This window comes from Rhinolophus sinicus, chromosome 15 (genome assembly GCF_057876585.1).
Source record: "Rhinolophus sinicus isolate RSI-liver-muscle chromosome 15, RSI-T2T, whole genome shotgun sequence".
Classification (NCBI taxonomy): Eukaryota; Metazoa; Chordata; class Mammalia; order Chiroptera; family Rhinolophidae; genus Rhinolophus; species Rhinolophus sinicus.
The window spans coordinates 91,414,499-91,434,344 of record NC_142515.1 but is presented as its reverse complement, the minus strand read 5'-3'; the positions used below and the strand labels follow the sequence as shown (position 1 = coordinate 91,434,344).

General features: G+C 49.6%; 1 protein-coding gene and 1 long non-coding RNA gene across 5 annotated transcripts in view; one reads left to right on the top strand and one right to left on the bottom strand.

Moving 5' to 3' along the window:
* The window catches only part of SLC25A37 (solute carrier family 25 member 37), a 35,677-nt gene extending 18,318 nt beyond the window's left edge, over positions 1 to 17,359 (bottom strand). For 2 of the 4 annotated variants that reach the window (XM_019714791.3, XM_019714801.3), the window contains exon 1: positions 17,144 to 17,284. Coding sequence is in view for 1 of the 4 variants with exons in the window: in XM_019714773.2 (XP_019570332.1) it covers positions 17,144 to 17,359 (216 nt within the window). In the remaining 3 variants the exon portion in view is untranslated. Of the gene's footprint in view, positions 1 to 996; positions 1,017 to 17,143 lie in introns of those variants that run through there. The other 2 variants (XM_019714773.2, XM_019714781.2) reach the window with 2 other exon arrangements.
* LOC141572716 (uncharacterized) lies at positions 16,313 to 19,574 on the top strand. Its single transcript, XR_012498116.2, has 3 exons — positions 16,313 to 16,766; positions 17,119 to 17,394; positions 18,532 to 19,574. It is a non-coding gene; the product is annotated as an uncharacterized LOC141572716 (long non-coding RNA).
* The last annotated feature ends 272 nt before the right edge of the window (positions 19,575 to 19,846 follow it).

The following is a 19,846-nucleotide window of genomic DNA, read 5'->3' as shown; positions in this document are numbered from 1 at the left end:
GGAATCAATACCCCAACTGCTCAGGCATACACGTAGCTGACGAAAACCAGCCAAATGTTTTTATGGGAGAGACTGGGGAATGATGCTGGTGGTTCCAAGGCACTGTCTTGCCACCAGAGCCAGGGAGCAGAGGGGCCTGAGTGCTGGGGATGACAGTGCTCCTGGAATCCACCCTGGACAGGCCCAGAGAGCTGGGCACCTCAGAAGTCCCATGCACGGTTTTCAAGTCAAGTGTGGTCCTGCCACCTTCTGCAAGAATGGCTTCCACACCCTTCACAGAGACCACACCTTCTAAAGCATGCCCCACGATTAGCCTATTATCCACAGGAAAAAAAGATTTTTCAAAGTAGTCCTGTCGCCAGCCGTCTCTTGCTCATTCCTCTACTTATAATTATATCAGGTGACCTGTCTGCAGGCCTGTCTCTCCCATTAAAGTCTGAGAAACTCAAAGGAAAGGACGGCCTCACCCATTTGTGGTCTTGGCACCCCAGCCCTGTGCTTTAACTACAACAGACACTCAACCACTTGTCAAGGACTCAGAGATGTACTCAATTTCACCCACTGGCATATACAAAGCAGGCTGTCGAAGACCCTTCCCCAAATGGCTATCAGCCTGATGTGGATTTGTGTTCCAAAGTTTGATGCACCCCACCATTTTCTAGAGTCTACCACCAAGGGTAACAGCCAGCTCCAGAGTTCAGGGAACACTAGAGTCTAAGCAGATGTCCAGGGTAAATTTCCCAGATGTTACCTACCGAAGCCAGATTTCCCACAAACACTACTACCAAGTTACCTCCATAATGCTGGATGATTTATGTGTAGGCGGGGTCAGGTCACAGCTGGAGCGTACATTCTCCTGCTTTCTTCACACACCTTTCATACTAGACAATCACATGGAAAAATGATAAAAGACCAGAAACACCAGGCTTGATACTCTCACGGTCTTGGGGGGGGAAGGAGGGGAAAGATACCAAAGGAAACACCCTAAAGACTCACCTTTCAGCTTCCGGAATCCACTTGCATATACAAATATGTGCAGGTATAAATGATTTCATGAGCTTTTTAGGGAGTCATTTTTAAGTTTTACTGGACGCCGAACGGCAGGAACCCTCAATTCTGTGTGAGACTTCACGCTGACTCAAAGCCTCGTCCTGGAAACAAAAGCTCAGGTCTATGATTTAAACCACAGCTGTCTGACTAGGGGTTTCTAGGAGAGAAGGAGATTGGTGCTGGCGCTGGAGTGAGTGGCCAGACTGCAGTAGCCTCAAGCTCGTACAACAACAGTGTCGTTCTACCAAAAGGTTCTCCCTGCACCATGAATAGTGCGTCGCTAGGGGTGCTGGGATGAGCAGAGCAGATACGGAGTCCTTGCCTTGAAGGAATTTCTAGTCTAGTAGGGGATGGAAAGAGTAAACCAAAAGTCATACAAGTAAACAATGACAAACTCTTGAGTGCTACATGAGAACAAAGGAAGGGGACCTAGTTTAGATTTGGGGAGGGGTCCTGGAAGGGACCTCGAAGCGGACACCTGCAGGCTGAGAGGAATCAAGCAGGTGAGGGAAGCATCGGAGAAAGGGTCTCCGTGGGGGCACAGATAGTGGCTTATGGGATAGGGACAGAGGCCCTGAGGAGGCTGGTGTCCCTGGCAGCCTGCTGAGTACCAAGAGATGAATCTGGACAGAAGCATAAGGACACAGCGCCCACGGCAAGCCCGGAAAGCCATGGCACAGGAGGTCCATGTTTATCCTTCGCGTTGTGTTTCAGTCTGTCCAGTCCTGCCTGCCTGCCTTGGACTTGTGAATAGAAAAGGAATGGAGGGAAGGAATGAGGTGGATGAAATAGGAGAAGTTTTCTCACTGTGAAATCTAAAGGGAGCGCAAACCATGGGGATCAACGGTGTTCCTGTCACCATGATGGGAGACACTGCTGCAAGCCTCCCCTAACCCTGTCACTCCCCCCAACGCTCCCCCAAAATGCTCAGATTGCCTAGACTAACCCCATCTGTGCTCCTGGCAACCTTGCTGGCTGTCTCGGATCCCCTCAGTGACTCAGCTTCCTGGGGGTAGACTTGTTAAGGATCTGTCAGGAAGGAATCAGAGAGCTATAAACAGGGCCTTCCAGAAGCATCTGCTCCATGCTCCCCTTGATTCCAGGGCGGGGCTGTGGCCATTCAGCATTTCTGGAATTGCCTGAAAGCATGGTTTGCAGTCTCTAAGTGTTGCAGTTGGAGGTTTCAAGTAAATTAAACAAACTGTAATTTCTAAGCAGGCACTTTGGGATGCAGGGGCCCCCACATCATACATTGGCAGCTGGGTCCTCTCCCTGCTTCTCAGCCTCCGGAAGAATTCCAGACAGGGGTCTTCCTAGCTTCCTCCTCCTACTCCTCAAAAAAAAAAAGTGCTTGTAAGTCTATAATTTACATTCAAAGTCAAAAGAGGATGTCCAAAAGTTATATTGCCCCCGGGCAAACAAGGAGTGGAAATTTTAGACCCGGAAACTTAAGAGACCATTTCGTTTTAGTTCAATCTCTCCATTCTATGGATGAAGAAACTGAGACTCAGACAAGTAAAGTGTTTCTCCCAGAGTCTCTCAGTTGGTGGGCCTCTGGTCATCTTAAGCTCATTACAATTCACCCTAAAATGCAAATATCAATGTTTTGTGTGCACACATGCAGGAAGAATCTGCTTTGCCTTGCTTCTCCACGTTTCATTCCCTGCCCTCCTCATTCAAGAACACCCCGCGTGGCCAGTTCATGGTTGACAAAGCTTTTCCTTGTCCCTTAAACTGCGGTTGCTCAAAGATCAGATATCTGTTTTCAGTTTAAAGCAGCTTCTAGTAAAATCCCAGCTTTGTGGTAACTTTCAGATTTTAGGGTCTGAAGGAGAATTTCAGAAACATTCTTATGATTTGGATTAACGGAAAATACAAAATACAAAAGACCCGTGGAAGAGACACTTCAAGGAAAGTTTAAAAAGAATTCTTTCCCAAGGTCAGGGAAAGCATCGTGGGGGGCGGGGAGGGGGGGCGCATTTTCTGACCTGTGGAGGGAACAGCGCCAAAATTGTACCAAAAACGCACCCTATCACGACAACCTAGTTTCAACTTCTTCTCCATCTCCTTCCAAAACTTGCAAGATTTGTTTTGGAAGCAAAGGAGCTAAGAGTCATTCCAACTTGTCAATATATTCCTTATTGTTATCATAGTGTTTTTATCATGAAAAGTCGTTTCTGAAGCGGATATTCTTGAAGCTCTAAGGGCTCACTATAAATCTTCAGTTATTTTTGAAGTTCATTTAACATGTCACCCTTCCTGGCCTGTATAATGAATACATGTACATTAATATAGTGATTGTCTGAGAAGCCAAGATTTAAGGGGAAAAAATTTTTTTTAATACAATTACACTAAAAGAGAGTTCTCTAGTATCATATACACTTTATGTTTTTAGTCCTTTCACTAACAACCCCACTTCCCGGACATTTTCTGTGGTGTAACTTCAACTAGATCAAATCTAGACTATTTTGACTGGGTAACAGCTCAGCATTGTAAAGACACTGAAAAAGGCCCACACAAGTCCTCCTTGAAAACACCCAGCAAACAGATTTAGTAACAATGACCTCCTGTGCCAGGGGAATCCGCCAACACAGAAATAGAGGGTTGGCCTTGGGGTCAGCTGGTTCTTGCCCATGTCACCACATTGGCCTTTTGGCGAAACAGGACTCAGTTTCCAGAAGCTGCGAGATCCAGGATTGTCTGTCCAAACCCGGGACTGATACAGATGCCAGGAGAAAAATCCTCAAGAGCCCAGTTTCAGGCCCTTTATCAAAATCCCTAGAGGCTGATGGACAAGCCCAGAGAACTGAACCCTCTGCATTTTATAGGAGGCTCCACTGGAGAAGGAAGACTAAAAGGAAAGAGAGGGCAGGAAAAAATGTTCAGCCACACAATTGCCTTTAAAAAGCAACAAGGAATGACGTATGACTCTGAATGTCAAGAACAGGTTCCGGGGCTCCGGGCTCCAGATCAATCACTGTCCGTGGGAAAGCACAGCGCTCACCTGTACGCTGCCTGTCAGGTCTCTCGCCCACCATCCTACTAACTGTGGCCTGGGTTGGTAAAGGTCACTCAGGCAAACCATAAACCTCCACAAATCACATGGCTGTATTTTAAAAAATGGCTGTGTTTAATGTTTTAGCCACTTATCTGGCTGCTACTCAAGCTGGCAGGTGCCACTGATGCCACCCATTAAATAAGAACCAATTATGAGCAGAAAGGCCTTTGGCATAACAGCTTTCCTCCCTTCCTTCTTGTTTCCTCCTTCCTCTGGTCTTTGGCTCTGCAGTGAAAGTTCCCACCCAGGGAGAAGGCTGGGCTTCCCTGGAAGCCACTGGATAGTTGTGTGGTGGCCAAACAGGGAAATAAAATGTCAGAACAGGAGTAAGAAGCAGGGGTGGGGAGGGGGGGGTGAAGAAAGAGGAGGAGGAGAAACAGTCAGAACAGGGTGGGGGGGGGGTTGGAGGGTAGGTCCTGCCTGGAGGTCTTGGATGATAACCCCAAACCACAAAAACTTTCTCAGCTGATTCTGCAGTCAGAAGGCCCAGAGCGGAACCCCAAAATCAGAGTATTAGGGGGCATACCAGTGTCCTGACGATGGCCTGGCACCTTGGGAACAGGCCGTGACATTCGGGGGTCAGAGAGAATTGTACAGTTTTGCACGAACGTCTACGTCTCCTTCGGTCTAAGATACATAGTGAGATAGTATTTCCTTGAGGAGCCCTTTCTGTACGCCTCCCAATGAGGGTTCAGGTTCCCTGAGGTCAGACTCGTCAACCCTTACAGGAATGTTCCAGACAGGACTTCGGTGGGAAAAGACCTCAGAGCTGTCAGCCTCCCAGCTCCCTGGCACAAGGTACACAAAGTCACACCCTATTTAATCCCACTCCTTGATTCATTGAGTCAATCAATGAAGACCAGGGGATGAAGTTGCATTTTTACAAATGCCTTTCAATTCTGCCTAGGTAGCAATGTTTCTATGAACCAGACTAACGCAAGCCAACATCTAGCAAACAAGCTGTGGAGACAATGACTCAGGAAAAACTATCTTGGTTCTTCAGTAAAAACATACCCTGGGCTCACCCTTCATCCACCCTCTCAAAAACAAGCACACACACTGGCATCTTGTCCTTTGGAAAGGCTTTCCCACCTCTCCAGTATGACTTCTTGGATCGGATCATTGCCCCACCACCCCGCTCCTTTAATCCAGGATCACGACAGTCCCAGGTCACCCTTGGGACATCCTCTATTCCAGGGAGGGGAGCGCCGGAAGTCACAGGCAGTTCTGGTGTGTGCCCAGCAAACATAGCTGCCCACGGGCTGACGCGCCCACCCTGCACCGTCTGTGTCTGCTGCCAGGCCCAGGCCAAGACCAGGCATTAACAAATCCCTCTATGTGGGTGGCACGAGGAAGGTAGGACAGAGGAACCCCGAGACAAAGGCATCTGTGTCCTACCTCCTACCCCTCTTAACTTTTCTATGTCAGCATCGTGAGCAAACAAGGAAACAGAGATGGCAGGGACCAAGGCGGGAAAGTCCCCAGCCTCATCTGCTTGGTACTCAAGGGGGCAGACTCACTTAAAAAAAGTGAGCATACAGAATGACAACCCCACAGAGATGACTGGGCCCTAAGTACCCTGGGCACACAGCTGTCCTCCATGACCGTGGCTTGTTCCAGCTCCTCTCAATCGCAGGTCCTACGTTCTCAAGGTTAAATATATTTCTGAGCACGCTGGCAGTATGCTTGGCTCTTGCTCATTACCCAGCAGTCAGGCCCCCTGGTCTTTACCCAACAGAGGGGAGACACAGTGTAAGGAGAGAGGTTAAGTGTCCAAGGCTGTGAATCCTACAGTCCCTGGAACGAGAGCCTGTATTTTCCATTCCAATGAGCTAACCTCACCTCTTTAACAGGATCCAGTTTGATAATAAATACCAGGGCCTGGCACCTGCAGAGAGCTTTATACTTTTTTAAACTGTGTTCACAGCAAACCTGGCTGCATTTTCTTCCTAGATACAGTAAGTGGATCTGAAATGTGGGCAAGACAGGCACTGTTATTCTTCCCTATCTAGATGAGAAAACTGCAGCCCTAGCAGACCGACAAACTCTGATAGTGCTCTTCTCAACAGGTCATTTTTATGCTGTGATCTGGAAAGGAAGACTCAGGCCAGTTCACACTCAATTCACTATAGTGAGTCCAACTTCAACTCCCTGCTGAAATGAAGAGGTGCCAACAGCAGCGACAATTTGCTCCAGAGAGAGAAGCCAGACCGAGCCCAAAATATCCTACATCAATAAACATTTGTCATCATCCCCTTGCCCTCCATAATGGATTAGTTAACCAAGGAACTCCTACCTATACATTAGAGCCCTAAGTTCCATGCCCTACTTTGATTTCCTGTTGGTACTCCCTTGACTCCAGTTCCTCCCTCCCAAGAACGCAGCTGGGGACCCATCATCTTCTCTCTCAGAACCCAGTTCAAGGGCTCTGCCGTCATGAACATCTGAGTCTGCACCCCAGCACCTCACTTCCTTGCTCTTACATGATTCCCTTCCTCGATTCTCCCCCTTCAGATCTGGCGTAGCAGAAAGAGGCCCGAGTTCCAGGGCATGTTATTTTTCTGAAGCTCAATCCTCTCATCTATGAGATGAGAAAGAGCACATGCCTTTTCCCACCTTCAGAAGATAGCTAAGAGGATCAAATGACAGAATATAGGTTGAGACAATACAAAAGTACTGCAATATACAATTGCAATAGCAACATACAAGCATAACCAGCCATTCAAGTAATAACACTTTCAACAACGATAATAGAAGCTAATATTAATTGAGTGCTTACCATGTACCTGACACTATTATTAACACTATTAACACAATTATTCTAGGCATGTCATAATTAATTCTTATAGCAACACTCTAAGTGGGTACTATTACTATCCCCATTTTACAGATGAGAAAAATAAGGCAGAGAGAGGCTTCAGTAACCTGACCAGGCGCCACCCTGGCCGTCTGGCCCCAGCACCTGTGCTGCTAACCGGAACCACTCTACTCTTAATAGTTAAGCACATTGTCTCTGATACAACCTGTCGATAGCTGGGAACGCGAAGGTTTACAAAAGCCATCCACAAACGTGATCCCACCTGAACTTCTCAACAGACCCGTCAAATAGCTAAGCCGATGAGATTATTCTAAGGGACTAATATTAGTCTGCTAGACACGGAGACAACAGCCCAGAGAAGCAACTCCCCCGAGGTGTCAAAGCTGGTAATGGCAGGACCAAGACTTAAATTAAATCCATGGGGCCTGCACCTCGCCCCAGGTTCGATGCCCTTTCTAGAGCCTCCATATCAGCACAAGTGTGACACCCACACACCCCTCCCCAGCCCCTGCTCACAGCAGCCTCTCCAGTGTAGCCTTTATGGTTATACCAGGGAATGATGAGGTCATCAGGTCAGCGGTGTTTGCCAATCAGACCTCAGGGTACCACAGCTTTCTGAGTCTCTCACTGGATGCGTCCTATGGATCCAGAGGCTGGTGGCCACAGAGGAAGTCCTCTCGGTGACACAAAGCTACGGCCCCCAACTTGACCCACGATGGCCAGATGTTTCCTAAACCTGTGACGCAACAATTGCTTCAACCAAGCTGCTGCTGGGATTTCTATTTCAACATGTTTTGTTTTCTCTTCAGAGAAAAGGCATGAATGTGAAACTGTAACACCTTCTAGTGACCAGACAACGAACAGCCCTTCCCTACTGACTGGGATTACTGGCAGGGTGGGGTATGTTTTCAAAAGTGCCTTATATGAGCCAATTTTGGCTTTCTGAATGACTAACAACCTCAGGAGTGAGGAAGAGAAGGGGGGCCGGGGTGTACAACTGATGGCCACTGTCTTCTACAGAGGAAAGAACCAACTCAAGAATTCCCAGCAGAGAAGCCTGGCGTGATGCTTCCAGCAGGCTCCAGACCTTCAAGATGGGAGCCTGAGGACCCCAGCGTCGACACCCCAGACCTTATGCTCATTTGAAAGTAAATATCAAATTGGGCCATGCTTCTCTTCAGAGGGACCCAGTTCTGTCATCTAAGCTCAGCATCTAATTATAGGGAACATGCTCTGGGAACAGGGGCCAGGACTTATTTTTGTTACCCGGTGTCTAGCACAGAGCCTGGCAGGGAGGGCATTTGGTTCACGTGGAATGAATGAAGTGGAATGAATGAGGTGAATTCATAATCTCATCAGGATATGACTGTGGCTTGCCGGTCCGACCGCTAAAAAAGGACAAACAAAAGGGCAGAGAAAGTCTGTTTGTGGCCAAGACACATTATGGTCTCAACAAAAAACAACACAAAACAAAATAAAAATGAGCATTTGTTTAATAGCAGTTTTAAAAGCATTGTTTTCATTTTTTTTTTCCTCTTTAAAACAATTGTGTCTTTATTCATTTAACCGCCATTTACAGAATACCTTTACATGTCTTGCTCTGGTAGACATGCCAGAGAAGGAGGGTCTGAGTCTCTGCATGCCACACAAGGTAGTTCGGGATTTATTCTGAAGGCAACGGGGAAAGCTAGGAGAGCATTAAGTGGGGAGACACCACCTGCTGGGAACTGCAGGCGAAGGCTGCTCCTTAGCCCCCCTCGCAGGCTCTGCTACACCCTGGAGAAGGGGCTGGATTTTCCATTCCAATCAGGATTCCCAACTTGATAACATACACCATGACCTGGCACCTGCAGAGAGCCTTATAATTTTTAAATGGTAGAAAGGTTTGTTCACTGCAAACCTGGCTGCATTTTCCTCCTAGACGCAGTAAGTAGACCTGAATGGTGGGCAGCACGGGAAGTGCCTCTCTTCCCTATCTAAGATGTGGAAACCAGTCCACCAGGAAGCGGGAGGGCTCTGAGGCTGGAGTGAGCAGGACCGGCAATGAATGATTGGTGGTAACTCAGTCAACGAAAACTTCACTGAGCACCTACTATGTGCTGGCGACTGTTTCTAGCAATGGGAATGTACCCGAGAACAAAACAGCAAAAGATTCCTGCCCAATGGGAACTTACATGCAAATAAGAGGAGAAAGACCATAAACAACATAAAGGATATTATAAATACAAACAAAATATATAAATAATCAATAGACGTAAGCAGTATTGTGTGTTAGAAGGTAATGAATGCTGTGGAGAAAAGTAAAGCAGGGAAGTGTGGGTGAGAGGAGGGCAGGGAGTACTCAGCTGTGATTCGGGTGGTGAGGTAAGCTGTCAACGAAAGGCAGCTGACTGAGGCCCCCGAACCGAGGCGGTAGTCCTGGGGACAGGGAGAAGACAACAAACTCAAGAGATGCTACAGATGCACGTGGCGGGTAGAGAGAAGTGGCAGGGGCAGGGGTGGCAGCAAAGCTGAAGATGACCACCAAAATGACCACTACGTTCCTGAGAGACAGGGCCCAGGCTGAAGTGCAGGCTGAGGGAAGGTCGGGGTGTCCACCCTGGATGTGCCAAGGCCGAGGAGCCCGCGAGGCAGCCAAGTGGACATGTTTGTGAGGCAACTGGATACCCAGCTCCCGGAGGGACTGGACCACAGACAGTGATCTGCGAGTTATCGGGACCCAGGCGAAAACTGAGACGTGTGTCCTGGGGGAAGAAGAGGGTGGAGGGCAGCGTGCTGAGAAAGACCAGGAGGGGTCAAAGGGACTGAGCAGCAGCAGACCCAAAGGGGGAACAGAGAGCGCTGTGGGGCTCGGGGTTGCAGGGCCACCCTCACAGAGGTGCCCTTGCAGGGTGGGGTGCACAGCAGCAGAGGGGTAAGGAAAACAACGAGTGCGTTTAGCAAGGAGATGACTGGCGGCCTCCGTGAGGTGTCAGTGGAGCGGTGGGCAAAGAAACCGGAGGCCTGGGGGTGACACGAGGAGGGAGTCCATGCCAAGGGTCAATGATCTTTCCATAACATCTATTATTTTAAGGAGAGAAGAGGAAGAAGAAAAAAAAAGAACAGCAACAAAAGTTTGTCTGTTTCCATGAAGAAAGAAGTTGGTACTTGGGGCCTGTGGGGGTCAAGGTTAGATGTCTGTGATTTATTTGTTAATTTTAGATGGGACAGGCTTGGACCTGGATAAATGATTTTAAGGAACCAGTTGGGGGAGGGAGAGGCTCAAGATAATGGAACTGGGTTACTCGAGAGAGAGAGAGAGAGAGCACCAAAATAACTACCACCATGGCCATTTTTCGAGACTGTATGCACGACAGCAAGAGCTCTGCATACGTTGGCTCCCTTAATTTTTCCAACTACCCTATAAGGTAGGTGTTGGTATTAATGTCCCCACTCGGCACACGAGGAAACTGAGCTTAGAGAGGTTAAGCAGTGTGGCCCAGGTGTGGAGCCAGGATTCCACTCCAGGAGTGAGGGTGGTTCCCACACATCGCCCTTCCCGGCCCTTGCTACGTCACCCAAGAGGAAGGAAGGACCCTCTTACCTCACGTAGGTGGAGGGGTAGGGGATGGAGGGAGAACTGGAAGGACAGTGACAGGAAGATGAGTTTGAGTGGGGTCCTAGTTCCTCTAGGAAGTCGGAAGCAAGATGCCGTGCAGAGGGCGAAAGCGTGGAGAGGTGGGGGCTTGAGGAACACGGGCATGATCTGAAGCAGCTGTTGGGGAGGATGGAAGCAGCCTGACCAGAACACGTGGAAGGACAGGCTAAGGGCCCGAGAGGCATGGGCACGCTGGCACCAAAGAGGCATTGTGTGGCTTTCTCCTGAAGGGCTCGCTGCTTGCAGCCTGACGGTCTGTTCCAGATCGGGGGTTGGGCAGGCCGCTGTTAGGAGAAACAAAAGCAGAGGAACTGAGGGCCCAGCGGCTGCAGTGATGGGCCACAGTGTCCAGGCTGGATGAGGACAGGGATGGGCTGAGAGGAGGCGGCAGCTGGAGCACAGTGGGACCCTGAGATAGCTGTGGCCAGGCTATGAAACATCTGAATTTAAGATTTCAGAGGCAGGTAGGTTCTGGGTTGGGACAAGTTCCCATGAGGTAAAGGCCATCGACTTGAGGGGTATAAAGAATAGAGGGATTTGAATATTAGGTGGTGACCGAGAGGGGACAGTCTCGGGGTGATGATAGGATTTGTGGAGAGGCGGTCTGTGCGCGAACCCCAAAGTCTGAAGACAATGAGGGAAAACGCCACCAGTCATGGTGATGATGATGAAGATGAAGATGACACCTTCAGAGCATTCACTACCCAGCAGGCACTGTTCTAAGTGCTGTAAGGATTTCACCCTCACTGCCACTCTGTGACATCAGTACCATCTTTTCCCCTTTCACAGATGGGGAAACTGGGCACAGAGAGGTGAAGAAACTGGCTCAAGGTCACACCTCAGTGGAAACTGGGACCTGGCCCAAGTAGTCTGGCTCAGGGTCCGAGCACTAACCATTTCACTACCCTGCCTCTAAGGGGAAGGACAGCTTGATGAGAGAGAGGTCAAGTAACGGAAAGAAGGCAGCGGCACCCCCACCCAGCCCAAGGGTGCCTGGGTTTGAGCTGATGGGAACCAGCTTTAGTTGAACTGGTAACAGGACAGGAAGGCAGAAGGAGCACTCAGTGAAGAGGGAAGGCAAAATAAGGGGAGAAGGGAGCAATGGAAAGTTGATTGAGAAGAGAGAAAGCAGGAAGAAAATCAGTATCTGCATTTTATAGATGAGGAAATTAAAATTCGGAAAATCTGTGTCCTGCTCAACCAGGAAGTCAAAGACTGGGATTTACATCTTTCCAAGACAATTCCCTTAAGGGTGAGAAATCCCAGCTCCGAAGGTGCTTGAGGGAAGGATTACAGTTAAACCATGAGCAAGTGATTTGATACGTCCCTCCTATGAAAAATGTCAGCTGGGAACACTCAAGATGGAGGCGGGGAGGGGAAGAACAGGGAGGGGAGGGGAGGGCAGGGCAGGGCAGGGCAGGGCAGGAAGGGCAGGCTCTGGGTAAAGCAGAGCTCACGCCCTCCCGGAGGGCACTAACAAATGCCAGGAGGGTAGAGATGTGTCTATGGCCGGCACCAATGGGGCCAGACGAATCCTTGAAGATGAAAAACAAACAAAAATAGAAATTCTTTGAGAAGAAAAGGTTGGGTATTAGGGGAAATAGAAGAAGACCCAGAAGGTTCTGGGATTCAAGAGAGATTGCCAAAGGCTTTGTTCAATACGAGCAAGTCAGTTCATCCAGTGGGTCTGGGCAAGGCAACCCTCCTGAAGTTGGAAAAGGGTCAAGAACCCACGCCTGTCAAAAAGGGGAAGTGGGACTAAAGTCCTGAGGTTGGTCACTGCTTCAAAGAGCAATGGGACAAAAACCCTCATAAATGAGATGGCCACAGGTAGCTAAAACGTGCCCTAGTGGAAACCAGGAAAGGGATGGGAAGCATTCTGGACCAAGTACCACCTTCCCTCCATGTGACACCCCTTCCCAACCTCCACATGCACACCCCAGTGGGGTTTAAACAAAGCAGTCACTTAAATCCCCCCCTTAAGCCCCAAGTGCCTCTCCCTCCTGGAGCTGAGGTCACCTGAGGTCACCTTCACTACTCACTATAATGCTAGGGGCTCCCCTAGCATTTCTCAGCAGAGAGGGCCAGAGCAGGCAGGAACGTTGCCATCTGGGGCCAAGTGCTGACTCTGGGACTGGGTGAGATCCCCGCCCACACCACTCCAGCAGCAAGCCTACAGGGCACCCATGCCACTCTGGGTACTAGCATGTGGCCTGGAAGTCCATGACACAAAGACTAGGAGAAATGTTCAAGAATGCTCCTTTTCTGACTCCATGCCCTTCCCAAACCCACCTGTTAGAAAAAGCACCTCCTATGGAAGGACAGAAGAGAAGGGAGGGCAGGGATCCGAAGGAGACGAGACAAGGGAAGAGACAAAAAAATCACTGTAATTTTGTTGCTGGAACTCGAGCCATTCGGGATTTCACGCCCTTTTGAAGCTGAATGGCATCAACAACACTATACTTTGTTTCAAAAGCAATGAAGTGGGTAGGAGGGGATTCGGGCAGCTGCCTTCACTCCCCTGAGCAGGCTTCCTACCAGTCAGCCTGCACTGCTGAGCACCATCTGAGGAACCCTGGGCCGTCCTGGCACCTGCCTGGCTCAGTGCTGCTCAGAGCCCAGGAGGGCCCACTACAAACCCCCAGGTCAACTTGAAGCTTCCACCTGGCTCAGCCCCCACCAACTCCTGGAGAGAATGCTGTCAGCCCTCCGTCTGTACCCTGGCTGGGAAGGAGGGCCTGGCTGGGAAGGAGGGCTCTTCCTAGCCGAGTTCAGGACAGCAAGAGAAGGGCTGTGAAAAGGTCAACGGAAGTTCCCTCGCTTCAAATCTTTCCTGTTTCCTTTTGCTCCTGCTTTCACCACCACAGGACTCAGCATGGTCTACAAGTGGTGTGCCTAATCGGGTTGGAATTTCCTTCTCCACCCACCTGGCATTCTCCCCACGGTCTTGAGCACTCCTGACCAGGGGCTCTCACATCTATCCCAAGAGCTGATGGAGGTGACTACACCACTTGCCACTTTGGAGCACCAGGAAGAAGGTCATGGAAAACTTGCTGCCCACCCCAGTGGGAAAGGAACAAGTAATTGCTAACCATTTGGCGAAAGCCCAAGAGAGTCTCCAGGTTCTCTCCCTCGGTCCTACGGTGGGGGCTCTGAACCTAAAGGAGAAAACCCATAGCAAGGGTCCTGGTAGTCTGGCCCTTTCCAGATTAGTGAGTGAGCATTCATAGCCCACCACCGTGGGCCTAGGTGAGAGAGGAAGACACAGGAAGGGGCAGAAAAGTTGCCGAGGGTCTTCCAAATGCCTATTTAGTAATCACAGGCTGTTGATGGCTGGAGCTTCAGAGATTAATATTACTGATCATCGGGGTCAGTGTTTTTCATACTTTCTTGGTCAAAACCCTAAGCTAGAAGTGCACTTTACACAGCCATTCAGGGACACACACACATACCCATAAAACCCAAATAGAATTTCATGGAGCAACGCTTCTCATTACTGCATGCCATACCCACTTGTACTCTGACCGATCTGTTTTTAAAATGTTGATCCCGCTAATAATGGGTTATGACCCACAGTTTGAAAAACACAGGTCATGAAAGTGACTGACATTGGGGTGTGGGATGGGACTTCATAGGAAAATGTATGTAATACTGTAATGTTTAGCATTTAGCAAGGCTGGTTTTCAGCACTTACAACCACACCATGAAGCATCGTGGTCTCTATTCCATGGTCCATACTATCTAGGATAGAAAAACTGGAAAAACCAGGCCACCCAACGTTCTCATTTAACTTCACGACATCAAAGTGAAAAATGTGTGCCTTATAAAATAAAACTTAACTTTTTCTTCCAGGATACAATTTACATTGATGTGGCTTTAGTTGACATAATTATTTGCAACTTCAAGTAACAGAAAAGAGGACAATGGGTGTTCTGTGTTCATAGTAAGGGGGACAAGTTAAAAGGGGGAGAAACACTGTGCTGGTCCAGACAAAACGAAGGCACAGCACAGTGCCTCAGGCATCGAGCAAGTCATGGGTAGGGCTTGAAACCCAACCCAGAGCTCCTGACTCACTCCCAGGCTCCATCATCCAAAATACTTACGATCACAAAGTCTCCCCAAGCATCGCCATGACTCAAGCCTGGATGCATCCCTGCTATCTCGGGCTGGGCACAGACAACCGTGCTGACCTTGGCAGACTTTGGCATTCTGCTACAGCCTCACGGGGGTCCTATAAAGGGGCTCCCCCACTTCACTCTCTCTCTCTAACTGTCTCAGCTGAAAAAATATACAAGACTAAGCCTTGCTACCCCTTCCAAAAATGTAGTGAACGAGAGGTGCTTTAAAACCAAACCTGTGGGCTTGAAAACAGAAGAACCTCCACCGGTCATTGTTCTGGGTCAGAGTTAGAATGCCAGCACCCAGAAGGCTGACTCATTAGAGAACCCACGCCTTCATGTCACAGTAAAGCCCCATAAGGTGACAGCCAGACCAGCTCCTTCGACCACACACACCATGTTACGTTCACCTGTCCATGGCTGAAAAATGCCACAGGAAGTAATACTAAGTACACAGTGATGACCGGAGCAAAACATACCAGTGTCTAAGGGGCCGGGAAGAAACTAAACACAGATCACACAATTTAAACCTGTGAGACAAATGCCTCCTTAAAGTGTCAAAGGGAGCTCAAAAGGCATGACTAAGTTTGTCTAATCCTAAGGATAAACTAAAATGATGCTCTGAACCAAACTCGACGCAGAGGCCGAGGGCCTCAGAAGCGGTATCGTTCCTTGACGGAACATTCATCTCCACGACCCAGTGGGGCTGATGCCCGTTGAGATAACATCTCCCTGCTCCTAACTTTCCCCACACTCTGTCCAAGGCACTTGAGACAACAGCTTCAAATATGGGGAATTTTATTACATGGGAGGGATTCTTTCCTACACAAATGTCACCTGGTATCTGTCCAGGGTCTTTCCCGGAGGAGCTTTGAAAACCTAAGAGAGTAGATCTCCTTCCACGCCCTCTATAACCCTGGCAGGCAAGGATCATTACTTTAATTCCACACAGGGACACTGGAGGGACAGAAAGGGTGATGGCTCAGGCCCAGCAGCACAGACTCGGGGCCTCACCTCCCTGCAAATGCCTATGCCTTCTCTCCCTGGACCTGTGCCTCTCTAGTCACTGACTGCCAGCTCTCCGAGAGCTGCCCCGGGCAGGGAAACCCTCTGAGTTAGACGTTCTGGCCTTCACAACGCTCATGTGGAGCCAGCATCAGCAATAAGATACAGCTGCCAGTGCCGGGGTTCTGTGGGCCCTGCCTTTCAAAATAATTGACACCTAGGGAGGCCCCCAGTCTTCCAAAGCACAGTGGGGCTGGAGCTAGAGGATAGGGTGGAGTGTTAGCCTATGGGGAGGTTAATCAGTTCACCTCTCTGTGCCTCGAATTTTTCATCTATTAATCCCCAGGTTTGCTATGTGAATTAGATGAGTTATGCCTACACAAATGCAACGTGTCCATACTACTATTACTTCCCTCCTCTACTTTATTCTCTGGCCATTCGGTGTCCTGATCAGGCTGACAGAGAGCAGCTCTCTGTCGAACAGACAAATTCTGCCTGTCTGAAACTGCCTCCTTGCAGAAATGCATTTAAAACCAGCTGCCTGAAGAAGTGTCGGCCGCACTGAGTGACTATTACACAACCCACAGCAAGGGCTGGATAGCACACCGTTCTCCCTGCCGGCCCACTTCCCTGCAACAGAAAAAGAGAAGGCAAATGTCACCGCAGGTCTCACTGACTCTCTGCTGCTTGGCTGCCCAAAAACTCCAAGGGAAAAAGTGCAGAAATCCAAAGAAAAGGGTTCAGCGCCGCTGAACCGGCACCCCCCAAGAGAGCTACCAAGAACCGAGAGACCCCTGCCACTCCCACAACCCCCCAAACACCCGGGAAGCAGAAGCCACACACCAGGGCCGGAGGGAGCGCTGCCCGGCCGGGGCCACGTTTCTTAGCGCGAGTGTGGTTAGCGCTCCCCGGCGGCGAGCTCCCTCAGAAACGGCGCACGTGTGGGCAGCCCCCACCACCCCGCACAAGTCCGTGGACGCCTCTCGCCGCGCCTCGGACACCAGGAGCGCCAGCGGGAACGCCAGCTGAAGCAGCGACGAGCCAGGACCCTAAAACCCTTGGGTCGCGTGGGCAGGCATGGTAAGACCGCAAAGCTGCACCGATCGCCTCCCTCGGGAACCCCGCTGCCTCCACCGAGGCCAGCGTTGCTCACCACTTCTCCCCCGCCGCAGCCCTGGCCAGGAACGCGGCGGGAGCGCCCGTATGGAGTGCGCGCTGGGCACCCTCGTGGGCTCAGGATGGGGGGGAGGGACGGCCCCGGGGCGGAAGGAGCCGCACGGCGCGCTCCCCAGCGCCCCAACTGCGCACGCCAGCTCGCGGATCGACTCTGGGCGCCGTGGCGCCGGGAGCGCGTGGTTTCGGGGCGCTGCCTCAGGGTGCGTTTGCACGGGATGCAAACGCACGCACGCGCGCTCTCTCTCTGCTCGCTCAGTCCCTAAAGTCTCCTCGTGCCTCACCTTCACTGAGTCTATCGGGTACATGACCGTGTGCTCCAGGATCCCGGCCATCGCTCCGGCTGTCATGTGGGTGGATAAGGAGGCGCTGGTCGGCAGGTTCTCATAGTCCTCCGACCCAGCGTCCTTGCAGCCGCCGCCGCCGCCGCCATCTCGGCTGTCCCCATCCATCCTGCGCCCCACAGCCTGGCTCCCCACGCCGCCGCAGCGCAGCTCCATCCGCCAGCTCCGCAGGGCGCGAGAGGCTGCAGGAGGTGGGCAGGGGGGGGAGGGGGCGAAAAACTTCACTTCTTAAAGTGGGAACCACCTCCCGGGTGCTGCGGCGCCTGACGCCATGGCGGGCTGGGGTGGAGCGGAGGGGCCCAAGACACCAATCACTGGAAAAGAAGAGGCCGGCTGCGGCCGCACCATTGGTGTGTGGGCCAGTGTGGACCCGCCTTCCTGTGTGACGTCACTGTCCAGTGCAAATTTCCAAGCAACCGGACGGGGGCGAGAGGAGACGTTGGGGTGTCCCGGGAACTTGTACCACCTCGAGCGAGGTGGTGCTGCCTCGCTTGGGGCAGGCAATGGGGGCGGCCCATGGGGAAAGTCAGCCGGGCCGTGGAGGGGGTATGTTTAGAGCTGGAGGGAGAGCAGGAACAGTGGCTCAGGAGAAATAGGTCCCCAGAGCCCACGGTTTTGCAAACAGTATTGCTCAGCAGGCTTTGGCATTCCTAAGGCCTGGAGGTGGGGAGAATTACTGTGAATCTCATTTATGGAGCAGTTATGTGGCCAGATTGAGGGGGGGGGGCGGTGCACGTGGGGATGGAGTGGAGTTCTAGAACTGAGGACACCGTGCGTTATAGTAGTGCACCTCCTTTTGTGCAACACGAGGTCATATACTGCGGAGAGCCTCAAAACAAGGCCCTCTTGTAGGCTGCTTCAAGAACAGCCTTTTATTCGAAATGTTTTCTCTCACTGCAAACACATAATAGCTAAATTTATTCTTCCGCTTATTCTCACAAAGAGACTAAATCCACCCTGCCCTGGACTGACCAAGACAATAACTAGTAACCAGGATGGAGCCCTTCTGATTAGGCACCTCTAGCACATTTTCCTCTGGGATGATATGCCTGGAAAGTCCCAGGGTAGGGCTGCAAAGTGGCTGAGAGTAATAGCCTGCAATCTTACATCTCCTCCTGTCTTCTAAGACTCTGGTCTCCTAGATCTTAAACTCATCCCAAGCTGGCTTCTTAAATAAAGTGTAACCCAGGCTGCTTTATTTCAACCCAAATAATACTGTCTTGCTCCATCTGGGGGAAAGAGAAGGAATAAAAAAGCAGGGAGGTGACCTGTTTATGGAAGTCTCCATGAAAGTATGGCATTTGCACGTCTAAATGTACATGTTCCAGGGCTGAAGACTTGGCTCCAGCTGATCAACCTCTACAGCACCAGACACCTAATTCAGGGAAGACTTCTGCTCAGGAAGACTGGGCCGTGAGATATGAAAGGGAGGAGACCTTGAAGATGTTGTGCCTGCTCTTTACCCTCTGCCTGGTCCCAAGGTTCGTGTCACAGCAACCCAGGCAGCTCTCGGGGATTTGAGATACAGTGATGTGAGCTTTGTCAATAGAGGCTTCAAGGCCAAGGCACCATTGCCCTCTTTTTGATAGCTGCCAATAGTGGCTCCCAAGACAAGTGCTGAAGACGTGATGGGCAGAAGCAAGCTCTGTGTTTAGTGTTCGCTAGAGAAGAACTCCCTGCTTTTGCCAAAGTTGATGTTTAAAAAACATTGATCGAAAGCTGTTGATATTCGTTTAAAAATGGATATCCTTTTTAAAAAAAATTTTTTTAAATGGATACCCAGTACATATTAGCCCATTGTCCCACTTCTGAGAATGTGATACAAAAGTCTGAATATGCATGAAGCTCTTCTTCAAAACATTATTTATAGTAATAAATTAATGGAAACAGTTCAAATGTTTAACTAGACAGGAATGGCTAAATTGTGACACATGTATTAGTGAAATATGGGGCCATTAAAAACTGTGGTTATATTATGTAACATGGTAAATGGTTATGATGCACATTAGGAAAAAAAAAATAAGATTCTATAAATGTTACATTTACAAAATGTAAATATGCATGTGAAAAGAGTGAAGTGCTTATTGTGATAGAAATGTAGGATTATAGATAACAACTTTTACTATGTTTTTCAGACTTAAATAATACTTGTATTATTTCTATAATATAAAAAAATGAAAAACATGAAAATGAATCATTCTTTTTAGGATGTAATCTCCCAATGGATGAGAAAACCTCTGAACTTTACCATGGTGATATTGGTGGAGAAAAGTCACCCTGGGATAGTTAAGAGGACTCTTGACAAATGTGAACATGCCCATAATCTTCAGAGACATAAGATTTTAAAAAAAAATTTAGTAAATAAATGTGAATCCAGAACCATTTAGAAAGTTTTTGGAATATTTATTATAAGCAATATTTTTTCTCACCATATATGGTAAATATAGAGGTTTAGTACTCAGCATCCCTCTCAAATTCCTTGTACTGCAGTGGCCAGAAAATTTTAAACTACATTTCTCAGACTCCCTTGCAGCTAGGAGTCTAGAATAAGTTAGATTCTACCAATTCAATGAACTAGGAAGATCTCGGAGGTGGAAGAGAGATAGAGGGAACCTTCCAGCTGCTTTGATGGTTTCTGCTGCC